This window comes from Perissodus microlepis, chromosome 15 (genome assembly GCF_051167445.1).
Source record: "Perissodus microlepis isolate ML-2025 ecotype Zambia chromosome 15, ASM5116744v1, whole genome shotgun sequence".
Lineage (NCBI taxonomy): Eukaryota > Metazoa > Chordata > Actinopteri > Cichliformes > Cichlidae > Perissodus > Perissodus microlepis.
In genome coordinates, this window is record NC_140475.1 from 5732286 (window position 1) to 5758124 (window position 25839).

Genomic DNA, 25839 nt, shown 5'->3' on the forward strand with positions numbered 1-25839 from the left:
ATAAAGTGGGGTTTCCAAAGAACCGCACCATCCTTGAGTGAAACACAAAAACGCATCTCGAGAAATCCACTTGTAGACTGCAGTCCAGTGCTGTAGCTTCCAGTCAGAAACATGAGGTGAGCAAATACAGCCAGCCTGTTTCTCTCCTGGAGGAATCTTTGGCATTGCCAAGAAACGCTCGTTGAAATGATGAAAAGTGACTCATCCACAGATGAGAGCAACCGAGGAAGTTGCTTTGCTTTTTCTTCTTTGTAAACTCTCAATAATTGACAGTCTGTGAAGATTTTATTAGTGACTTCATAACAACAGGCCCCCTTTCCTGCACCTTCACAAATGATTTAATTTAATTTAAATGTACACAAGAAATCCCTCGTGCACAAATCAGACACAAAATATTTTCCCACTCACTGTCTTGTTTTCTCTGGCAAAAGCACGGAGCATTGGCAAACACAACAGCCTTCTTTTGATCTATACTGCTTATTAATTCAATCTGCTTGTTTGTCTGCCTGTTCAGCATATCCTGGTGGAAAAAAAGTGAAGCAAGCTCTTTGTTTTGTTTTATATGAGCACTTTTCACCCTGGATGACTAGGCAAGCATCTCATCATTGGTTATTGTGCTGCAGCATGTTCACTGACAAAGACATCAGCATGTGACTCACTCCTCACTCTCCTACTGTAATAAGAGCTCTTCCCCAGCTGGTGCTGCAGTCGCATGTATGCTGGCACGGCAGAGCCGCGTTTAACCCTCTCACAGAGGGGATTCGGCTATGCAAATTTAGTTTCTTCATTCTTAAGGAGGAAGGCGTACTTCAGTTTTTGTCAGCATAACTAAAAAAAAAATGCACATTCATCAACCTGATTCAGCTGCAGCATAGTGACACCAACAAATGCTTCCAAACTGGAACATGCACAGAACCGGCTGGCTACAAGTAACAAATTAGCAGCTTTAAGAAATAAGTAATTCAAATAGCTGGGTGAAATGTTTGACATTTTAAATAAAACAAGCTGTTGAAACCAGCTAAAATGATTGTAATTAATGTGCATGTTAGCTAATGTAATAGCTAACATATGGTGTATTGTACGGCTATTAAGGCCCCAGTTTGAATTTACCCCAGGTTTCCTGGCTGTCATTCCCCTGCTGTTTCTCAGCTTCCTTATCTTCTGTCTACTGTCCTATTCAATAAAGAAAAAAAAAAAACCCAGCAGATGAAATGATAGAGATTAAGCTACATACTAACCTGTATTATAGTTGGTTAATAGACAACAGAATTAACTGTTAGCTAGTGTAAAAATTGAAAAGCAGTGGCTTGAAACTGTAAATACTAAAGGGAAATTAATCAGTTACTAAGAGTAGGAAAAAGTTGCAGCTGATGGTGACTTTGAAAGAAAATGCAAATAAAATATCAAAAATGTAATGAATAACTGAAATAGCTGAGCTTAATTCAGGGAATAATCCTTTTACAAAATTCATGTGATACAGCACAGGAAAAGCCGGCCAAAGATTGAGCTTGAGAATCTTGGTAAATACAGCCAAGCAATGATGCGATGCAGAGTTCTAATATTTTGACTTCACCAGTGCTATTGACTATAATAGGAAAACTCATGCTCGATGAGGCCACACTCAGCCGAAGGTATGATCTGGCCAGTCAGACTTTCAAATTTTCCTCCCTAGTGATGCTGGTGACCCTTTCTTCTTTGTGACAATACCAAAGAAGAAAAGTGCAGACAATCGCTATTTGCCTTTTTACTAAACCACCATAAATTAAAGAAGGGACACAGTTTGACAAGTTAAAAGTCATGGAGATAGATTAAAAAAATCTGCCTTTTTAAGCCAGCAGTATTAATATTTTAGGAAACAAACAAGTAAAGTGGTGTTTGCGGGCTGCACCACACCCGTTGTGCTCATCTGATACACTGTGGGGGTATGTACAACAACAACAACAGAAAAAAAAGTTTAGAGCCATTGATAATGTGCACCACAACCAACAATCACAACAGAATATAACATCATTGCTCTTCTTTGTCAAAGTGACTGCTGCAACAATAGGACACCATGTGGGAAATGTTAGCTTGCTCTGTTGGCATTTTGTTCACTGTGTGAAATGTTGAGCTGGGTAGGATACAGCTCTGCTGTTCAATAACCATAATGGTTGACAACACAAAGGGAAATGTACTTTCCTGCATGCAGCAAAGAGAATGGTGCAGTTATACAGATTTCAAAGCTGCTCCTCTGTCTCTTTCTGGCAAAACCACCTACACTCCATGACTCAGTCTGTGTTTGCTTTTGCTTTAAGAACAACTCAAGCATCTCAATTACTCAGCCAGTTCCTTCAGATTGTGAAGGGCTTTTCAGATATGAATCCAACTATAGAACTTCACATTACAAAAATCAGAGAAAGAATTTTTGCTTCAAAGAAAGGCCATCCTTCCTGATTTATTTGTCATTACATTTGAACATGTCTTTATTTGCAATATGTACATGTTGCCGTCACACAAGATAGGAAAGAAATCCCAAAGATAATGTAACAACATTGTTTTTCTTTAACGCGGCTTAAAGCACGACACGAAGAGATCACTATCAACCTGGCATTCAGCAAACTTCTTTGTTGCATGGATGTGTAGCTCATCACAATGAGAAAAAAAAAAGAATAACAGCATTAAAACTTACGTATTGTTGTAACACTTTCCACAATACCATGTTGCCAAAGAAGCCAGCTAAAAACACATCATTTGAATGACACGCTACAAAACACAAAGTATCTTCATCGCTATCAGCAATAAAACTTTCTCCGTGAGATGAAAACAAACTTTCACTATAGGTACAGTGATGGTCATGTGTGCATACACTGCAATCAGTAGCTTGTGAGTTAAGTTTGGGACAAGTGGTCAAAAAGGTGTCAAAGGTTATCAGACTAAACATATACAGATACATTATCCTGTCTTCAGAACCCCTTAAGAGTGCACTGTGGTCCATTTCTGACTTATTTTAGTCAGAAGATGATTGTTTACCCATAAAGGCAGTCAAAGACAACATTCAAAAGAAACTTTGGGGTTTTTGAATTAAACTGCAGCTCGGACCCCAAACTTCAAACTTCCTCTTGTAGAGATTATGGAAAGATATTCACTCGTCATTAGCACATGAGAACAGAGTTACATTTTAGCCTAAAAATTTCACAGAACCAAGGATGTGTGTAAATGGATTGTTTACTTGCCTGGTTTGACAGCAAGCAGTGACATCAAAAGTGGCTTATTAGTGAAATTAATGTGGTTGTGCTATTTTAGGGCTATGCTCCAGAGAATATGCATTCCTTCAGAAAAAGCCATTAATGGGAGCTAATTGTGCACCATAACTGTCAGGTATGACTAATGCAGGACCTGTGCAGGGTAGCAAAGTGTATATCATCCCCTCTTGAGGCTTCACTGCTTGAAATAGTATCTGCCAGACTTGTGTAAAAACACAAGCTAAAATATCAGTAATTAATAAGCCCTTCTTGCAGAAAATCTGTGAACTTGTCTGTTGAACGTCTTCACCTTCAAAGTGTGAAGGAACAAAGCGAAATATCCCCTGTTTTATTAGCTGGAATAAGGGAAAGTGGGAAAAGGCATTGTGCAAAATATGAGCCTTTTGGTTTGTTTTTTAATTTAACTCAGTTGAATTTATGATTAAGGAAAGCTCTAAATCAAATAAATGATCAGAGCTAAAATCAGGACTACCACACTTGGAAAAGTCTACATATATATTTATATATATATATTAGGGGTGCAACAATACTCGTATCAATATTGAACCGTTCGATACAGTGCTTTCGGTTCGAACAATACCAAATTTTTTATTTATTTTATCAACTTTTCTTCTGACGATGCTGTCTGTGTTGAGAGCTCAGTGGATCTGCGTTCGACTACTCCGCCTAGGCTGCACTGTCGAGTGCAGATCCACTGAGCGCAGCGCAAGCTAGCAAGACAGAAGCTAAGCTCGTTGCAACATGGCAACTGCCTCAACGCTACCCGAAATTGAACCTCCCCCACCCTCATTCTCTGTATTAAACTCTCTTTTCCAAAGATGAGTGATTCCTCGATCAGATAGATTTATTTTTTTATTATTTTGCTTTTGTTGTTTCAGCAACATTAAATTTAAAAGCTGTACTTTTGAGTTAAAATATATATATTTATAATTTTAATAAATGACAAATTAAAAAGGCATGAACATTTTTTTGTATTGAAAAAATATCGAACCGCGACACCAAAGTATCGAACCGAACCTAACCGTGAATTTTGTGTAGCGTTGCGCCCCTAATATATATATAGATGTGTTTATATATATATATATATATATATATATAAAAATATACAGTTAGGCCCATAACTATTTGAACAATGACAAATATACCACCACAGTGAATTTAAACAATGAAGATGTGAGTGAAGTGCAGACTTGAAGCTTAAATTCGGTGGGTTAACACTGTTTAGGAAACACAGTCCCCCATTTTTACAGGTTCAAAATTAACTGCACAAACTACATCAGTTTAAGTAGTTTTTAATACTTTTTATTTAATCCTTTGCAATCAGTGACTGCCTGAAGTCTGGAATCTATATACGTCACCAAATGTTGCATTTCCTTGCTTCAGATTCGCTGCTAGGCCTTTACTGTGGTCACATTTAATTGCTTATTATTGGGTTTGTATTTAATGACATGCTCGGTTCAGACAGATACGCACAAATTACTTCACCATTGAAGGATATGTAACTGTTTTGCCTTGGGTTGCTTTCGCAGTATGCTTTCTATTTCCACTGTGAAGTTCAGTGTGATCAGTTTTACAACTACAGCTGAATCTGAACAGAGTGTAGTCATGTCATTATCATCAATAAACACCAGTGACTCAGTTCCACTACCAAATGCCACATTTGACCCTTTGAATCTACTCCAGATCTTTTATTTGCTTAATTTATAATAGAATGGTGCAGAAAACCAGGCCTCACCTGGCTGTGTAACTGCTTGTTAGTCCATTGTCCAATTATTAGTATTTTTTGAGCCTCTTGAAATTAAATACTAATTAAATACTTCTGTTAAACCAGTTGAATGAAATCTGAAAGTCTGCACATCTTGATCTTTTGATTTCCAACAAACCAAAATTTACACAATTAAGTCTTTGTCCAAAAACCAAGAACCTAACTGTATGTAAGTCCTGCTTTGAACTGACATTATGTACCTGATGTATATGGCATCCTTAAATGGCTCATGCTTCATTTCATATTTCATGCTGTGTTATCAGATGTGTCACTTGTAGAAACACTGGACACCATTTGCCCTGAATATCTGACCATCTCACATCTGTGCTTTCAAAGGCCATAAATGAACATTAGTTTAAGCAGTATTAATGAAGACACTTTTTAAACAGTAGAGAACACAAAAGGACAAACATTAAAAAAACAAACAAAACAAAGCACATTTGCATGTATGTAGGCAAACATATCTGCATGAGCAGATTTTAGGAGTACTAGGGATTTGACAGATGGCTAGCTTTATTGAGGAAAAATGCAGGCCTGTGGCTCCATTGAGATTTTTCTGATTCATGCCAGTGCATTTGTTTTAATGAGAAGGGAACCGTGTTCCCTATTATAATTATTATTATTTTGATTTTCAAGAGTTTGATCCTTTATTGATGAACGCTCTATATTTTTTTCTTATGTCCCTCTGGAAATAAGTCCTCCTTTGTCATGGTTTAAGAAACTGTAAATATTCTCACATCTTTTTTTTTTTTTTATTTAAATCTTGCGGTGTGAGGCAGTCAGCCCAGAGACAAATGCATTTTTGAGCTGATGGGGGCAGATTATAGTATATTAAAGACAATCCTAGGTGGCAAACTGAGATGATACAGGGCAAGACTCCACAGGGCAGCTCCAATTTTAACAGCAGCTCAAACAACAACAGTATAGTATTGGTTTAGGTGAATAAGTTACACTGTGTTGATTTGAACCTTCCTAAACCTCTGCTTGTTAATAATTGGTTAAGGTCAATAGGTTACTGCATGAGCTTCTCTCTTCAAAGTTTCTTTAGGGCTTGTGGAACCTAAAAATCCGTCAGGAGAGGATGAAGCCGACATGGATTTAAGCCATTGCGATGCAAACTGGGCTCCAACATGGAATGCTTCCTTTACTCAAACCCTCTGTCTCAGCAGTCTCTCTCAATCCACAGTCCTCCCTCTTCTTGCCCTCTTGCTTGACCTCACTCCAGTCACTGTGGCAAATCTTGGCTGACAGAGGGCCTGCAGGGAGAGAAGTCTGGAACAAAAGGAAGGTGGAGGGGGGGGAAAATTGTACATCCTGGAAAAACTTTCCTCAAAGTCTGCAGGCGCAGTGACATTCCCCAGAGGACGGTGTTCTCTTCCTGGGCTCCCTGGAGGTGTTTGGAAAGAAGGTGTGACTGCTATATGTGCCCTGGTTTAGAGAGGTAGGCAATGAGCGCTACCACTACCCCTACATACACACCGGTGCCTATAGTGATGGAGAGGGCAGCTAAGAACAAAGCCCTTCGGGAGGCGATGTTGGCCAGCGGGAAGTCACCTTTGTTCACTGCCTTAGTGGTCTGTAAAAGAGAAATAAAGAAGAAGAAGAAGAAAGTCAGAAGCCTAATATAATTTGCAACGACTTCAAGAGAAATGGTGAGCCACTGAAAAATATGTTGTTTATCGTTTCTATTGCAATGCAAAACCTAAAGTCATGGAAATGGAGAGACCAACGGACTGACCTGTGCAAATAAATACATGAACTGAATAAAAAATGCACTGCAGGACTAAGAAATCGTAATCAGTGTGAAAATGTGAAGGACAGGAGGTTATGGTCACCTCAGCTGCTGTCACTGAATGACAAAAATCGTATGGGGGGGAAACAAGATTCACAATTTATCATTGAACTAAAAAAATAATTATTTTCATATTTATATATCACACAGTTAATCTATGCTTTCAAGTCACAGAGTGTAAAGCTGGTTCTTTGTGTGCCCACACTGCTTTTTTCCCCTCCAAAGAGTGACTCCCACTGACATGACCCATTTACAACAGGCACATATAGATCCTCTTCACGAGCCCCTGTTAGTGTAGCTAGAAAAAGCAGCCGTTAAACCGCAGTAAATACTAGTTTTTGTTTTCAATCAAATAAGAATCCTAAAATTGGTGTTATATTTTGTCCTCTGACATATTTATTTTCCAAGCAATCTGCTTTTATAACAAAAACCACTCTGAGAGCACAAACCTCCGCCAAGGCTTCTCATTGTCTGGGCAGCATTTGCTTTCAAGGAAATGGCATTGAGATCTTTATGCATTCATTTTGCTTTCTTTGTTCTTTTTATTCATTCTTTAAGAAGTGTGTTGTACAACAAAAAGTAATTTCAGGCTTTTCTTTTTTCTCTGTTGAAACCATTTTAATATACTTGACATGTTTTTCAGTACAATTATGTTTTACTTTACTTACTAAACTTAATTTTAAATGTTTAGTGATAAATGTCAAGCGAAAAAGTTTCTATTGATTTTTTGTTTGATAGTTTTGTTTTCCAAATAAAATCATACTTGTTCACGAGCATGTATTCAAATTGTTATGTATTTAAACACTTAGCCTTTTACTGTAATGTATATAACAACATCAAAATAAAATATTAATAATATTATAATAAATATAATATTTATTCACTATTTCCCCATACGTTGTCAATACAAACAATGGCAGTGATAAACATATTTTTAAATACCTACAGCATTACTATCACTTTGACTTTCAGATCAACCTATTAACATTAAAGGAAAGGTTAAAGGTCAAAGGAGGAATGATATTTTATATCGTTATACTATACTGCACTTTCAATACTAAGAATCATAGTTTATAGGTGAAGTTATAAGGCTTTTGTCAGTTTTTAAATCCATTAATCATTAAGCTGACCTTTAAGACCTTGTAGGATGGAAGCCAAGTTTTAATGAATTGTTAACATTACCCAGTTTTATCAGAAGTAATTCAAAACTCTTTGAGCTTTTCTGTGTTTACAGACATGAATGATGACACGCATGCAGGTACTGCAGCCCTTTTTTCTAAGTATATATGCCAAACTGGAAAACCAACTGACAAAAAGAAAAATATATATATGTATGTATACATTTACAGTATAATCATGTATATATGATTTGCCATAATTTGATTTTTATATTTAATCTGTCTGATTTGTGTTTCCAGGAAATGGTAAATGGCCTGTATTTGTATAGCGCTTTTACTAGTCCCCACTAGGGACCCCAAAGCGCTTTACACACCCAGTCATCCACACACTGGTGGAGGCAAGCTACAGTTGTAGCCACAGCTGCCCTGGGGCAGACTGACAGAAGCGAGGCTGCCATATCGCGCCATCGGCCCTTCTGGCCAACACCAGTAGGCGGTAGGTGAAGTGTCTTGCCCAAGGACACAACGACCGAGACTGTCCGAGCCGGGGCTCGAACTGGCAACCTTCCGATTACAAGGCGAACTCCCAACTCTTGAGCCACGATCGCCCTGATCGTAGTAGGAAACTACTGACTTTGTGTTTTACAGTGCAAACACTGAAGCGATTATGTTGCATGATTCAGCGTGGAAACTTGGTTATGTTTTGAAGTGGTCCATTTCCTGCCTCATTAGTCACTGTAGATGTATATTAAACATGTTGGTTGTATTTAAACACATCTAAATGTAATCATGTAGGCTAAAAATTCATCCTAATTTTGTGGTGATTGTAATGTGAAGTCTGGGCTCCAAAACACTGAGCTGAAAATGATTATAAAGCAGGGAGCTGCAGAGTTGTGCAGTGTTTGGATGTAGTATTTGGAATCTACATCAAAACATACATTTTTTTAGCATTTATCGTCACACTATAATGATTGTAATATATGCATGCATGTATGTTTCCTATCTCCCACACATAGAGCAGGGGATTTGCTAGTTAATAATGGTAAATAGAGAATCTCCTCGCTAAAGCAGGAGCAGGTATAAAGACTTGTGGCTGCTGTGCTATGTAACCTTTAGCTATCTTCTTGTTCAAATGGATTTCCTCGCCAGAAGGGAAAGGAAGGGAAAATAGACTATTTTGATTTCTCTTTTTCATTTAGTTCACTGAGTGGAGATTATCCCTGAAGGAGAAATTACAGAGCATAAACTGTTATATTGGCGTTTTTTGGCCTTTGTATTGGCTTTTTAAGTTTCTTGTTTCATTTTTCTTCCACTGAATTAAAATAAATTCAGTTTTTTTATTACAATGCCTTCCTGTATTTACTACTTTTTTTTTCTTTTTCTTTTTTTTACAGCAGTTGCAAAGATTCAGCAGTCTCCAGTGTTCAACATGTTTATAAATTACAACCATAATTCAATGTGCCAACAACACAACACAGTCAGATGGGTGTGAACCTGTGCTAACAGAATTTTGACTGCACTGTGTGGATGCATGAAATGGCCTTCATTATTCTTGTATCCAATTTAATAATGATGTGTGGCATGTGAGTATGATGAAGTTGGCCTTAGGGCCACACTAGCTCACTCTGCCGCTTTCATTTTGGAGGTGAGCCACAGCACCAAGTACATGAGGTAACATTTCTTACTAAAAATCAAGGTTAACAGGGATTGCGTCTGCTACTCAGGTGCAGCTCTCTCAGTAGTCAGAGAGTTTGCATCTGGCAGAGGCAGGGAGTGGAACCCTAAACACAAAGTCTCCATTAAAAAAAGAAAGAGCTATACTTGGTTTGACCTTCGACTTTGAAAGTCTTGCATATGAGTTGCTTTTGTAGAATTGCTTTGCTCAACATAAGGGAACTGAGAAGAATTCTGAAATCTTCTCATTGAAGAGCGAGCTGGTTCAGGTATGCAGTCTCATGGCATCTTTATTTATTTAAGTGTGGTCTTGTTGGATATCTGAGGGGAGAGAAGAAATACTGACTGGAGTAAGGAATACTTGCAGTTTACTTTTTTAACATAGTATAATTTGAGATAGTTCTCGAGGCTTTCTGAAGGCCTTTCAAAGTTGCTTTTCCTTGAAGATTGGCTGTTTGGTTTTTTTGTGCTAGTCATATAAATAGTAAAACAAAATCTGTCTTTGTAACATTAAGCCAGTATAATGTTTAAGTATTGCACTTAAAATTTAATATTTTATACAGTACTGTATAATACTAATACTGTTTTTAGCCGCCTGTAACAAAAACACATAATTTATTCTAATTTCTTTAGTTGAATCTACAAAAAAAAAAAAGCCAAAGATGACATAACACGGTATTTTTGCAGCAATAAAGTGATTCCCAAATAGCTGTTAGCTGAAAACGTATCTTGGCATCGAGTGCAGCATGTCCTTAAACAAAATGAGGACAGTAGAGAAAATAAAGGGTGGAAGATGCAATAAAAACTATATTTGAAGGTGATGCTGACGTTTTTTACTATTTGCAAAGAAAAAAATCCAGCAATGACGTTTGACGGGACCCGAGAGATGCATCTGGCTCTTCAGTTGATCCATCTACTTGCGTCATTAGAAATGGTCTTACTGGGAGACCATGTGAAACACACAGTGGAACAGTATCAGTCATGGATTGGCCTCCCCAGAGCTCGGACCGCAACATTTTTGAAGCAGTGTGGGAACATCTTGACAGAACAGAACAAAAGGCAGCACACATCTAAAAAGAGCTTTAAATGTCCTTCAAGAGGCCTGGAGAACAATTCCGAATCATCAGAATCAGACTCAGAATACTTTATTAATCCCTAAGAAAATTATTTGGTCACAGTTGCTCCAAGACAATAAGAACAGTAACAGACTGAACTAAATTAAATAATACAATATATTACAAAGAGACAAATTTAAGAAATTGGTTCTAATATATGCAAACAGCTTAGTTCAGTCTTTCTTGAATAATAAAGGTGCTCATACCAATTATTGACATTCAAACTTAGAATTGTACAAACTCTGTGTTTGCCTTAGAAACTGTATTATGTTTGCATGTTTTAATAAATCGCCACACCTACTTCCTGTTCTGCCAGCAAAATATGAGGAAATATCGGAAGGCTCAACTCTTTCGCACATTACAGTACATTTTACAGAAACAGTGATAACAAAAAATGAGTGCAGTGTGCGATAAATCTAATGTAAAATATATATTGAAATTTCTATCAGGAAGATTGTCTTGATGCTATCTCTGTTTAGATTACCGCACATCCCTCTCTCCCGTTTCCCCACTTCAAACTCATCATTTTTTCCTGAGGTCATTTATTCTCTGTCAAACCAATCAGATTGTGCTTTCTCTCCCACTGCCAGGTGTTATTTCAGTGTGGAATTAATGCAATTCTCTTCAACCTTACTGGTGGGTTCTTCACATCCGTCCAGTTCTCATGTCATCACTCCTCGTCCACCACCAGGGTCTAGACTCCATAAAATGACTAACCCGTTAAAATAATGACATCACAATGGGGTCTACTCACCAAAGGCTAATGGCATATTTCTTTTCCCTTTTGTGCATATTAAGTCAAATACATTATTTTAATTACTCTTTAAGTGACTTGCTTTATCGCTCTCTCCTGACAAAAATATTGTATTATTCATAGTCTCTGCCAATTTGCACTACAGTCATGCAAACAGCGACAAAGCAGCTGTACCAGAATATGACCTCTAGTTACTCATGATTTCCTCCATTTAGCTCAAAATTCCAGATTTCATTCTCTGCAGTTTCTCACCAGGGTAAAATAACTCCAGTGAAGCAGATGTAAATGAATTTTGCATATTTAGCCTGGCTTTAGCCAATTATATTAGAACAGAAAGACAGGCATTGTTTATGTAATTATTTCAATATATTGTTAAGAACATAAATGCAGAAAGGATTAATAATCAGTTTTTTTCTGCTTTTAAGGAAGCATTGTTAATTGCCATGAGCTCAGAGCTCAAGAGGATTTTTTGATGCTTACTGGACGGAAAACTTTGTGTTGGGGTTGTTTTTTAGGGTACGGAGACAATTACGAAGCATTTAAACAAAATCAGATGCCTAAAACTTTCAGTATGTTTCTGCGAGCGCCCACAGCAAGTGAAGAAGATGTTTCACTGCACATCACTGAAAAACCAATCACTTGTTTGAATTCCTGACTTTTGTGGATATAGCCCTGGCTCAGACACAACGCATCTGTCAGAACCTTCTGTAGTTTTGCAGAATGCACGCAGAGTGGCCATTAGGAAGGGTCTTGTATCACTTTGATTGTTTGAACTTAATAAAAAAAACAGCACAGGGTATTTCCACTTTGCACTGTTTCTCTAAGGCTGGGCAGATTTTTTGAAGACAAAGTTAATAGTCCAAGACAAAGACAGCTAGATTAGAGCCAACGAGAGAGGCTCTTTAGACAAATGCCTCGAAAGGTCAGGAAGAAAATCCAGACGAAATATGTGCATTCGAGGCAGCCTTCAGCTTCCACATCAATACAGTAATCACTGGAACAGAAGCACCATTATGAGGGGTTTATGGGAAATTAGGCTTTAATTTGCTTTCAAAATGACACAAAGCACATTCTCCCTCTGACAATATATTAGCACAACCCCACAGAGGTCTTTGGGGACAGTAAAATAGTTCTGACTTGTTTTGAGATTCAGACTGAAGAGGGGTTTTTTTCTACAGAGGCTATTCAAAGGGCACTCACTCGATGGCCAGTTTCTCTGGTGCATTTGTCAAATATGATACGCAATGTTTGTCAGTTAAAATGAAATCAAGGCATTTTGTGACAAACTGAAATAATGCTGTAATGTGGACTGAGAGTGATGAAAATATCGCAGCTTAACTTTTAACACTGTCAATCATTGTATTTTTCCTTGAATACCCTTGAGAGCAAAATGGTTAGAAGCATTTAAGGCTTTATCTCCACCACCTTGACAAAATGATTGAAATGTGGTGTCATAGAAAAAAGATAACATCTGAGACTCGGCTGCATGGAGACTCGGCACCCTTAACAGGTTTTTCTTCCAAACAAACAACACTCGACGCCCCCTTCTCTGTGTCTGTGTCTCCACCTCCCTCGCACAGACAGGCATAAATAGAGAAACAGTTTCACTATAACGAGCTCATTCATTTTCATTCTTTATTATAGCTTGTACGCCATACGATAACTTCAGGGGAGTCTTATTTGCAAGATCGTGAAATGGATTGTTGCTGCTCCTCAACTCTGCACTTTCCAGCGCAGATGTCTCAGAGCTAAGTGACGAATATATCAGCATCTCCAAAACAAAACACTCACCCAATTAGTGGCAATAATTGAAACTCAATTCTGCTTCCCAATCAAATGCTCAAAGCTAATTTCCCTCAGATATTTATGGTATTCCAGTTATTATCAGCTGATGTGTGCGTTTGTGGGGGGAGGTTAACACTGAATCTCAAAATTGTGCACCACAAGTTACCATAAAGACATTATGCACAATAAGAGCTGTTGTCTTTGGCGAACAGCGTTACAGCAGTGTATGAATGCATGTCTGTTTTTGTGTTAAGGTGTTTGCTGACGCCTTCACTCACTTGTCTCCTTGGGAAAGCAGCGGCGCTGTATTTGACTAGGCCTGACCTTCCAGTGGAACAAAAACACTATTGATCTGCCATCCACAGAGTCTATTACAGTCACTAACGTGTTTGTTTTTAAATGTCCTTAGAGTAAGTGGTGAAGCTGATGTGCTATCATTTCTAAAATATAAATAAATAAATTTCTTTGCCCTTGTCACATCTACAGTGTTCTACAAAGACAGAAAGCTCTGCCAAAGCAATGAATTGAGCAGGGTGTGTATATGTGAAAGGAACCTGCGATAGAGTAAATCCCTATCTTATAAAATTGATTTCCATCCCAGTTTGCATGTTAGGTGTGTTTTAACAGTCGGGTACAGGAGTGGATAATTCATTTTCCCAGGGGGCCACATGAGAACCTGGGACTGCTGTGGAAGGTACGGCCTTCTACAACAGTCCCAGTTTCTCAAGCGGCCCCTTGAGACAATTAATTGCCCAGCCTCGGTCAGGTAGCTTGTTGTAGGTAGGCAATATTTATAAGCATGGCTTAGGGTTGCTTAAGCATTCTCTCTCAGTAGATCTATTGAAGCTTTCTGATTGAAGTACAGGGTAAATCAATATAGTTTTCATATACAGAATTTTCTTGATGCACTGATTGGAAATTTCAAAAACGTAACCGATTTTGCTACGTGGTCCACAGCTCTTCCAAAACAGTGCCCTCAACCCAGCAGCGAGCGAAACGCGTATCTGAAAACTCCATTTGTCTGATTTTTACCCCCAAACATCATTGTGACAGACAGATTACCTTAGGCAACAATGCAACATCTGTTTATTGTTTCCTCTCATCAGTTCTGGACAGCACATTCTCATCCCAGGGCATCACTTACTGCTGTTCCGGCAAATGACGCAGGCAGAGATGCACACAGGGTGCGTGCCATGGAAGTATTAGATTTGGAAAAATAGCTGTCTTATTTTTGAGATCTACAAAGTACTCATTTGGAGTGGCAGTGGAATAATCAGCCAGAAGAACATGGCTTTGAATTTAGGAACTTTGTTTTGCTCTTTGCTTCGCTTGCACCGCTGTTTGGTTAGGTTTGGAAATTGAAACAGGGTTCGCTTGAACGCTCGCAGGATTGGGATGTTGGTATCACTAAGGATAGGATTCTAAGATTAACAAAGTCAGAATGATACTATTGATTGTGCGATGATTGCACAGCTTAGGAAGACCAGTTGCTAATCTTGCTATTTGCACCCATGTCTGAAACAAAAACACAGAAAATCAAAATTATCCTTTAATTATATTAGATAACATCCAATCCAAAAAGGAAATTGACTCAGCTTCAGCTAGTTATGGTTTGTGTTGGCCTCTTTTAAATAGTCATATATTCCTCAGCCATAATATTTTTATGAAGTAAAAGCTGATAAAGATTCTGATTTTACCTACATGCTGAGTTGATATTGCCATTATTGGCCACCAGTGCAGTGCAAATGCACCGGTAAGCATACTCAGACATGTGCTCTGCTAGCTCCTATAGAATCACCACTTTCAGGTTGGTCATTCTGAATAACGGCATGAAACGAAGACCAGTGAAGTGGGTTATTGAACTATAAAATTAAGCGATCCCAAACTTCCTCCATATCTTTGAAATCCTGACAGCTCTTCAGGAAAGCACCTTCTAAAGGGGGGAGATTGGCAGAAAAATCATCCATCCCTAAACACAGCCATCACTTCCCCATAATTACCCAGGAAGAATCAAATTAGCTCCTGACAAGATAATTCACTGACGGGCTTAGACTACTTGTGCCCAAGATAAGGCAGCTAAATGCTTGAGCTTTTGATAAGAATTTGTGGTCAGACGCAGGGCAATTTAATGAAAAGCTTGTCTGTCTCTAGCACGTTTGTGTGTTTGTGTGTGCAGTGCGTGTGTTTACATGCATTTTCGGACATACTGTGTGTGTGTGCATGTGCGTGTACGCTTGTGCTGATAGCCTTTTAATGTGTTGTCTTTATTATGCTGATGATTCACAGGACAGACTTGATTAGCGGCAAGACAAGAGGCACTCCCTGTGCTCTTTGGTTGACACAACATCATCAGAATCATTTCAAAGAGAACTGAAAAGAGGGAGGAAGTCTGGCTGGAATCTATTAGATACCTATTATGTTGTGATTGCAGACGTTACTGAAAAGAAAATATTGGTAAAGCTTCTCGCTTCAGATTACGTTGTTTAGGGTCATTTTTAGTATTTTTTATGCTGGACTGCAATAAAACACGATTCGTTTTTAGCGCATCAGTCAAAAGAATGCCAGTGTGTCTGCAAAATAATTACGGCTCATCTTCCCCAAGGGCTCACCATCTTTAATACATCAGCCCACCTTTAATTGGGTTCATCTTCAGTCCTCTTGAAAAGTCTACACGTTCAAAGATCCCCTCTCTCATCTTATTATTTTGAATACAACCTTTCTTGGCATTTACAGATAGAACCTTGAAAGTGATTTATAGACTCTTCCTAAAGGAGGCTCTCAGCCTGTTTACAGAGCATCAAGCAGCCATTACAGATTGGCCTTGAGTTATTGATGCGTAGCTCAGTAAAAATTGGCCTTGCAGTAAGCGAGTCAGCTGTCAGTCCTTTTTTAAGAGTGAAGGCTCTTAATCTTTTGGTAATGAGTCATACATAAAGACGGATAGATGTGTGTGTTTACATGTTTGTGTGTTCCCATCTCTACGAATTTATAGAAGCATATGTATGGGTGATTGGGGGGGAGGGGGTGGGGGCATGCTAGACCTTGACAAACAGATGCTGCATCATTCATGTGTGACAGACCACAACTTTGAAAGGGTATGCATTGCATGCCTGTGTTAATATGTGTATGTGTGGCCTCACCCCTTGTGAGAAGTAAAATGCTGCAATCCCCAAAGGCCAGAAACAGCAGAGCATGGAGAATATGGCCAGGCCGAGATGATCTCGTGGAGGGACAACTATGAAGTTGTCTTCACTCTCGCTGTCGGTAGAACAGTCTGTCTGCACAGAAAACAGCAGTTAATGTTAAAACATGTAGCCATTTAAAATTTCATGATGTATATGGGCAGACTGTATAGTTTCAGTGGCGATGTAGCAGTAAACAGGTGGTTTGAGAAAACACTGGAATTGATTCCTTTTGATTTTTGATGCAGACAGATGCATCAAAATGCAGACAAAGACTGATGCCACTCTTATGCTTTGCAAAATTTAAGGCTATTGACAACAATCAGTTAGTATACAGCCTGGAGAACTGTAGAGACTAACAGCTAATCTACCCCCTGCACAAAAGGCCACAAGCACTTCATTAACTGAAAAGCTATATTTTTGTCACAACTCATAGCCAATGACAAGATGGGTTGTTATGCCAATTGTGACTTTGTTTACAATAGTAAAAATAAAAGTAAAAATAATAAACAAGAAGTATGTGGAGTCAGAGGTATCAGTTATGGCATGGATGACTGAGATAAGCTAGGTTGGGGTTGTGCTGGTTCAGGAAATGACACAGAAGTCAGTCGAAGGAAGTGAAAGAGTGAGTCCTTATGCTGTGTGGTGAACCCTACACATGTTCCAGTCACATTTTTCTGTTGTTGAAAGTGGAGTGGATCTTTTTGTTACTTAATTTTCTTAGGTCATTTTTTTCAACCCACAAGACAAAATTTTTTGTTGCTAAAAGTTTTCGCTGCATCTGAAAATTTTGAGTTAAGATCTCAAAATTTTGAAATGCAACGAAAAAAATTAAAAAGCTAAAAACAAAAAAACACTCCAAATGGAGAAAATAACGTAAATAAATTTCAAGCTACCAAGTTGGAATTTGTGTTGACTTGTGAATGAGAAAAAATGTTTGTTTGCTTTTTTAGTGCCAGAATGAAGCTTCCATGGTAAGTAGGCAAGCTTTGATTCTATTTGACAGAATATTTATGAAGTTTTATGTGCTAACCAGTTTTTGGTTGAAGACTAAAGTTAAAACCTGACCAACTTAGGTTAGATATTAGCCATTTGTCTTTTGGTATCTGCATATATAATAGCCCAAAAATGAACATTTAAAAAGATAGCAACCAGCTGATCCATGCAGAGTCAGGCAAATGGTTAAATGAGTAACTAAATAACCAAACAAAACAGATATTAGCGATATCTGTTTATATTAGGTTTGTGAGAAAGAAAAAAAATAATCAGCCATTATATTGAAATATCACAGTTTTAGATATTGGTATCACTCTTAAAACAGATTCAATATCCTCTAATCCTCAGTGAAAGCACAAGCATTATTAACCATTGAACAGTTTCTAACTACTGAGATGGAAATTTCTCATATCAAACTCATAGCAATACAAGTTATACAAGTAATATCACCAAGACACCTCATCCTGTATATTTTTGGGCGCCTAAGTCCAACCATGTGGAACTTCTGTAAATTTTCTGTCACTGGATGATGAAATTTGCCAACAAACATGCAGATAAAAACAGGATTTACTTTAAAATACATATGAGTAAGACTTCATTTATATGGTACAGCAGCCTTTGTACAGGTAGAGTTGGTTTTCAAGTTGAGTGGGTGGGAAAGGAATCTCCACTTATTGAGAAAGAAAAAGGCATTTGTGTAATGGGAAACAAAACATACCAGCGTATGCAGGATCATTTGCTTCCACATAATGTCACAGCTCACATTTATAGACTTTTGGTGATGGCCCATTAGTTTCTCATTAGTTTTGAGATATGCAGATTCCTACATTTTGGCATCTAAACAACAGATGGCATGAAAAAAATAGCTACGGTTGAAAGTACAACCCATTTCAGATGTGAAATAGTTATGAATCAAACACACCTCCTCCCTAAAGCTTTATGAAACTATTTCACGCTCCATGCAACATTCCTCACAAGAAACTGCAGCAAAAGAGAATAGATGCTCATACATCTGCATACAGTTTAGGATGATGCAAATTCAGAGTCCTGATCCAGAGCTGAAAAGATCAGTATGTGTTACAATTCTGAAGTCGGTACAGGACGTTCGGACTACGTCATCCTCTAGCATGCACGTACACAAACACGTTCCTCTTGCGGCTTTGTTGTTGGATTCTTCGACGAAGCCAAGACCAAGTACAGAGATTTATTTTCCAGGGATGAAAAGAAGTCTCAGATTGAGGCCACAGTTTCTATATGAGACATTAAGCTGCATCCTTCCCACATTATCCTGTTTGAAGGATGATCCAGCATGAGGGTGGAACATGGAAAATAAATGAAAAATACAATCAAGGCTAACAAATTGTGGGTGACTATTGTGTCAAATAAATAGACGTCAATTTTGCTCAACATTTCAATAAGAGAGATGATGTCTGCATAGATGTTGGATGTCAGGCAAAAGGTCAGGGAAAGAAGGCAGAATACGTGAGAATCGTTATGATATATGATCTGACCAGATAATAATAATTATTTTTTTTTTAAGATAGCTATAGTGACAATTTTATTCTTTTTTTTATACAAGTTCTGGTTAAGGCAGGGGTGTCAAACTCCAGTCCCGGAGGGCCAGTGTCCTGAAACTTTTTAATGTGTCCCTGCTGCAGCACACCTGAATAAAATTAGTAGGTCATTAAGAAGACTACAGAACTTGACTGTATGCTGAGGTGGCAGTTCAGCCATTTGATTCATGTTACAGAAGCTCATGAGTGAATGAACATGGTGCAATAAAAGTACTTTTAGAAGTTACCACCTTGCTTATCGCTCACACGTTGATTCCAGATATTGTATATTCTATCAAGAACCAATCCTAGACCATGGCTGGCTTGATAGAAGAGTGTACAGTTTTTACTTAAAAATGCATTTCTGATGTTTATTTTTGTGTTTCATATCGGTGAACAAGAGTGCAGAACAGTGACATTAGCATTATATTGAAAGTTACGCTTCTGTAAACATGTTAGAGTATTGGAAATACATTTGCTTTGAGGGCAAAACAGTTTTTAATTAATTTCAATAACACACCCTCCTTGTAACAATGTTGCCTGATTGATGATGAGGATTAGCGGGTGGGTGGTTGAGATGTATGGGGGCCCTGCCCACCGATGGAGGGGGAAATACTGGTTTAATCGTCTCCAAAAATAGACCCTTTGAATGCAACCGTATTAGAGAAAGTAATTGAGCCGCAGAAGAACATTTCTAATTTCTCTGTGCACTCAGACAATGCCATGCTGTGTGAAAAGCTTTGCCTACAAAGCCGTTAAAAGCTGCAAAAACGGGCCCCTGTCTAGGTGGTCAATATATTTTCATGCTCTTTATAATGACATGTGGACACCAGAAGGTTGCAACACATGAACATAATGCAGCTTAAAGAGTGCATAATGTCAGTCTGCTGTTGTGGCCTTAAGCAAGCACTATGGTGCAATCTCTGCAGAGCCAGCCCTGCTGTGTGCTGTGCCTTAGAGCTCCCTGACAATATCTGCACAGCCTTCTGGCTGTTTGGAGAATCAAAACACACATCATCCAGGAATTATATTGGCTTAGATTACTGTGGGGAGAAAAGTTCAGGAAGCAGGGGAGGCAGGCAGGTGAAGATTTAGGTTGTCTGAAATCAGTGCAGACCTGCAGATAAGTCTGTGTTTAAGAAAGGAAGGAAGGAAGGTCATTAATCACAAACCTTCAAAGTAAAACAGGCCACTAACCCGTCTGGAAGACTGTCTCAGTTGTCAGTGAAATGACTTTATCTTTTACAGCATTTTTCTCAAAATTAATGATGGGTATGAAATCAAATCAAGAGCTGAATGACGTTACGGGTCACAAACTTCTTTACCGGGTTTACAGAAAAACCCATCAACAAAAACTGTTAGATACTGTTTGTGACCACAATATTTGAACTTGGCCCCTGCTTCCTGGCCCAACAAAAGCTTATTATTGTTATTAGAATATAATGGTTATTAGAATTGGAAAGTGAATGATGACAAAGGACAGTGTTAGCTAGAACAACACAGTGAATCACAGAATAGAATAGAATAGAATAGCCCTTTATTGTTATTGTACATGTACAATGAAATCATGGTTGATCCACTTCAACTGTGTAGGAATAAAATGTAAATAGCAAGGCAGCAGCAATAAATAACAAACTGGAGAAATATATAGAAATAGAAACATTTCATTATTTATAATCATTTATTTCACAATGATTGCTTCTAAAAACACACACACACCACTGCGAACCATGCTGCTTTAACCTCTCTGCTCTGTGTCTCTGTTAAGCTCAGCTAAGTTAAGTAGACACCCAGACCACAAGAGTTCCAGATAAATACACCACCACACGCTTTTAGTTTGTAATAGGAGATGCTTAAGTAAGAAAACGTTTATATTATTTATTATAGACATATTTATCTGGAAGATGCTGTAGATTATACCTTCAGTTTAAACAGCTTTGTAGTTTTTTGCCAAACTTTAAATGAGCAAATGCGCATGTGGGTTTGTTATTAATTGTTTATCTCTCCAGTAGCAGAAAGGACTAATGACTTGTGTATGCAGATGATGCTATCTGTGCTCAGATATCTCCTATGAGGTGTAAATCCTGTCAACATGCGGTAACTGGCTGACAGTTAATGAACAGCTAACTGATGATTTCACCATTCTGCTGTGACAGCTTAAACAAAAGCTTGTGTAATTTGCACTACAGGAAATGTGCCCCCCAACCTGTAGAATTTAATTAAATGTTTTATTTATTGATTTATTTTCATCACATCTGATGTCATCTAAATGTCACAATTCCTGATGACAACAGCAAGATCATTTTTAATCTTTGCAAAAATCATAGGGAGGATTTTCACAAATTTGGGTACCGAAGCATTTTATTTTATTACACATTACATGTATTATTTCATAAAATAACCCATTGTGTGTGTGTCTACCCGATAGTTTAGTATGCACTTCTGCCATTATTTTGTGAACAAAATCAAATACATCCTTTTCCACCGATATCCAAAACAGTGCAATAAAAGAAAATGAAAGTTATATCTTCAACTACTTTAAAAGCAAAAGCCAGCAGTTTAAATAACAGAAATTAATTGTGTGAGGCTACGCAAAGGTAAAGTACTACAGGATGGTCTGAATGTAGAAAGAAACTACTTAACAGCCACAGGGCACTGAATTATTTACCTGCTTAAAAAAATACAGGGAGTGCAGAATTATTAGGCAAATGAGTATTTTGTCCACACCATCCTCTGCATGCATGTTGTCTTACTCCAAGCTGTATAGGCTCGAAAGCCTACTACCAATTAAGCATATTAGGTGATGTGCATCTCTGTAATGAGAAGGGGTGTGGTCTAATGACATCAACACCGTATATCAGGTGTGCATAATTATTAGGCAACGTCCTTTCCTTTGGCAAAATGGGTCAAAAGAAGGACTTGACAGGCTCAGAAAAGTCAAAAATAGTGAGATATCTTGCAGAGGGATGCAGCAATCTCAAAATTGCAAAGCTTCTGAAGCGTGATCATCGAACAATTATGCGTTTCATTCAAAATAGTCAACAGGGTCACAAGAAGCGTGTGGAAAAATCAAGGCGCAAAATAACTGCCCATGAACTGAGAAAAGTCAAGCGTGCAGTTGCCAAGATGCCACTTGCCACCAGTTTGGCCATATTTCAGAGCTGCAACATCACTGGAGTGCCCAAAAGCACAAGGTGTGCAATACTCAGAGACATGGCCAAGGTAAGAAAGGCTGAAAGACGACCACCACTGAACAAGACACACAAGCTGAAACGTCAAGACTGGGCCAAGAAATATCTCAAGACTGATTTTTCTAAGGTTTTATGGACTGATGAAATGAGAGTGAGTCTTGATGGGCCAGATGGATGGGCCCGTGGCTGGATTGGTAAAGGGCAGAGAGCTCCAGTCCGACTCAGACGCCAGCAAGGTGGAGGTGGAGTACTGGTTTGGGCTGGTATCATCAAAGATGAGCTTGTGGGGCCTTTTCGGGTTGAGGATGGAGTCAAGCTCAACTCCCAGTCCTACTGCCAGTTTCTGGAAGACACCTTCTTCAAGCAGTGGTACAGGAAGAAGTCTGCATCCTTCAAGAAAAACATGATTTTCATGCAGGACAATGCTCCATCACATGCGTCCAAGTACTCCACAGCGTGGCTGGCAAGAAAGGGTATAAAAGAAGAAAAACTAATGACATGGCCTCCTTGTTCACCTGATCTGAACCCCATTGAGAACCTGTGGTCCATCATCAAATGTGAGATTTACAAGGAGGGAAAACCGTACACCTCTCTGAACAGTGTCTGGGAGGCTGTGGTTGCTGCTGCACGCAATGTTGATGGTGAACAGATCAAAACACTGACAGAATCCATGGATGGCAGGCTTTTGAGTGTCCTTGCAAAGAAAGGTGGCTATATTGGTCACTGATTTGTTTTGTTTTGTTTTTGAATGTCAGAAATGTATATTTGTGAATGTGGAGATGTTATATTTGTTTCATAGGTAAAAATAAATGATTGAAATGGGTATATATTTGTTTTTTGTTAAGTTGCCTAATAATTATGCACAGTAATAGTCACCTGCACACACAGATATCCCCCTAAAATAGCTAAAACTAAAAACAAACTAAAAACTACTTCCAAAAACATTCAGCTTTGATATTAATGAGTTTTTTGGGTTCACTGAGAACATGGTTGTTGTTCAATAATAAAATTATTCCTCAAAAATACAACTTGCCTAATAATTCTGCACTCCCTGTAGATTACATTCAGAATATTTATATTTCGGGTGGTGAATATGAATTCAGGTGAAATGAAAAGAAATCGTGCAAGAAAACAAAGAACGTTAAAGCAACAAGCAGAAGTCTGTAGCCACTAGTGATTCAGTACTAATCGACACAAAAAAGCACTATTGTATTACATTAACAACCGTATCGACACTAATGGCCTATTTCCATTAGTACCTACTCGGGTCACCTCGGCACAGCTCAAAATGGTTTTTAGGGATTTCCATTAGGTCATAGTACCTGGTACCAGGTTTTTTTTTTTTAAATACCTACTCGACCGGGATTTCCAGCTATCTGAGGTGATCCAAAAATGTGACATCAGCAGACTGCATGCCACGGATTGGCTAGTCAGTGGCATCACTCAATGATTTATGAAAGCATCTTCTTCACAGAAATCAAAACAACCATTTATGAAACTATGAGGGGAGTGGCTGCACAGAAACAATACTCTGGTCTTGGAGTTTGACAAAAGAGCCACAGACTGAGTAGCAGGTATCACATAGAAATGACATTATGGGGTATTGCCATAACAACCCCATGCACATTTGGTGGTACTCTGTTGTGTCTTCACCTCTAGCTGACACTCAACTTTACAGCCAGGTTGGCACACAGCCCCTCACCTCGCTAGCAGCTGAACACAAACAGCAACAATAGAACAATGAACTTCAAGGTCAGTTAAGCACTCATTTCAGCAGCATTGGCATATTAAATATTTAATGTAACTATTAACCTGACCAGTGTACCCATTAACATTAACCATTTAACTATCAGAAATTCCCTGATGGATAACAAACCCAGCCTCAGCGCGTCATAAGCTAGCATACAGCTAATGCTGGTATCAAGATAAATGCAATGCGTTAGGAAGGGCATCAGACATAAAATCTGTGCCAGTTCAACCATGCAGGTCCATGCACAGTGTTAATTTAACAGGATAACACCAAAAACAGTTATGTTTCTCTTAACGTCCCAGCCACTAGACAGAAAGAATGCTAGCCTACATTACCAACTCCTTATCAAATCAAATATCTGGCATACAAACAACTTACAGTTCCGCAACTGTATTTTGCTTTATTTTGCACCACATCAGACAACCTAAAAAAATAGTGTTGTCATTGGGGTTATTGTTTGCACTGTTCTAATCACAATCATTTTTTCACTCCTATGCTTCTGAAAATGGTATAAAGTATCACATTTAATTTAATGTAATGTCTAAATTTGCTTTTTCTTCTAACTAACAGAGCAACACTGCTCTGGTTATTTAAAAAAAAAAGCCTCATCACATTCGATATATGACCTCAGTAAAAATGTTCCTAATAACCATATTTTCTCAGATGTTAGTTTATAGTCTATCAATACAGCACAATGTTTATTTTGTAACTTGTGGTTCCATTTAGAGTGAAAAAAAGTATGATTTAGTGTGCAGATACAATTTGCTACCATGAGTGCTCACCATCCCTTGTTCTCACAGTCAGATCCCCATTTAGCTAGTAAAAAAAGATGCCCTAGATGTGAGGTTTTAGGGGTTTCAGAGGAATAACAGAAGAAACACCAAGTAAAAAATAATATAATCTGTACCATATGATTAGTAAGATTTACAAAGTACCTGAGTGCACAAACTCTGGGTGAGAGGGATATTCAGTATTAAGAGCTTTTCATGATGTCGTTCTCCCAAACATGTATTGCAGTTATAAGGGGATGTACTCGCAGTGTTGGATTAATGAACAAAATATTTGTTATTTTTCCTTTTCGTTGCCCCGTTGCTTCTTGTTGACAGGTGTGCAATTTAGGATCGTGTAATGAGGCTGCAAGAGGGAAACACTACACATCATGCTTAGCATTCACATCAGGTTGTGTAAACAGGTTGAAATGCATAAGCAAAACTGTGCTGTTGAGCACAGAAATTGGTGATTAAATCTGACAAAAATAACAAATTCTTGTTTTGTGGGACCCCAGTACAAGTTAGATTTTATCTTTTTTGAAACACTTTTTAAAGGTGCAGTTGTAGCCTACAGGGTTTCATGAATCATGAATCTGACTGGTCAATCCAAGGACTTTTGCTATGTGTTGCTCCCCATATAGTACTACCATTCATTCCCATCACTTCTCCACTATGAAAAAAAAGGCATACATAGCATAAATAAAAATGAAAAAACTCTATGACAAGGTAAAAGGATCAAAATAAAAAACAAACAAATTAAAAAAAACATGCAGAATGATGGATCGTGAACTTTGTATAAACCATATAAGTTGCAATACTAATGCAACTTATATGGTTTATACAAAGTTGCAACTACTAATATTTCAGCAAACAGGAGCACACTGTGTTCCTACATTATGCAAATGAAAGAAACTCCTGAAAAAACTCAAAGGATAGGGCTGTCTTAACTAATCTAAGTAGCTTCAGAATATAGAACATCCAAAACACCTTCCTGCAAGTTGGGATGAGAGCACCGTCACCCCAACTGAGACGGTAGCTGCATTAACAGTAAAAAAGCTTGCATCTATAATTTAGCAGGTAATTGATTCGCTGGTGCCTTTAGCTGTGTAATACGTGATTTGGCATGACTGTATTACATATTCACATCCATTG

General features: G+C 38.2%; 1 protein-coding gene across 1 annotated transcript in view; it reads right to left on the reverse strand.

Annotated features, from left to right (window-relative positions):
* Positions 1–2401: 2401 nt before the first annotated feature.
* syndig1l (synapse differentiation inducing 1-like) overlaps positions 2402–25839 on the reverse strand; it is a 47247-nt gene continuing 23809 nt past the window's right edge. Inside the window, exons 3-4 of the mRNA XM_084953091.1 lie at positions 16386–16523; positions 2402–6583 (exon numbers count right to left, since the gene is read on the reverse strand). Of these exons, the coding sequence (XP_084809217.1) occupies positions 6425–6583; positions 16386–16523 (297 nt within the window). The 3' untranslated portion in view covers positions 2402–6424. The remainder of the gene's footprint in view (positions 6584–16385; positions 16524–25839) is intronic.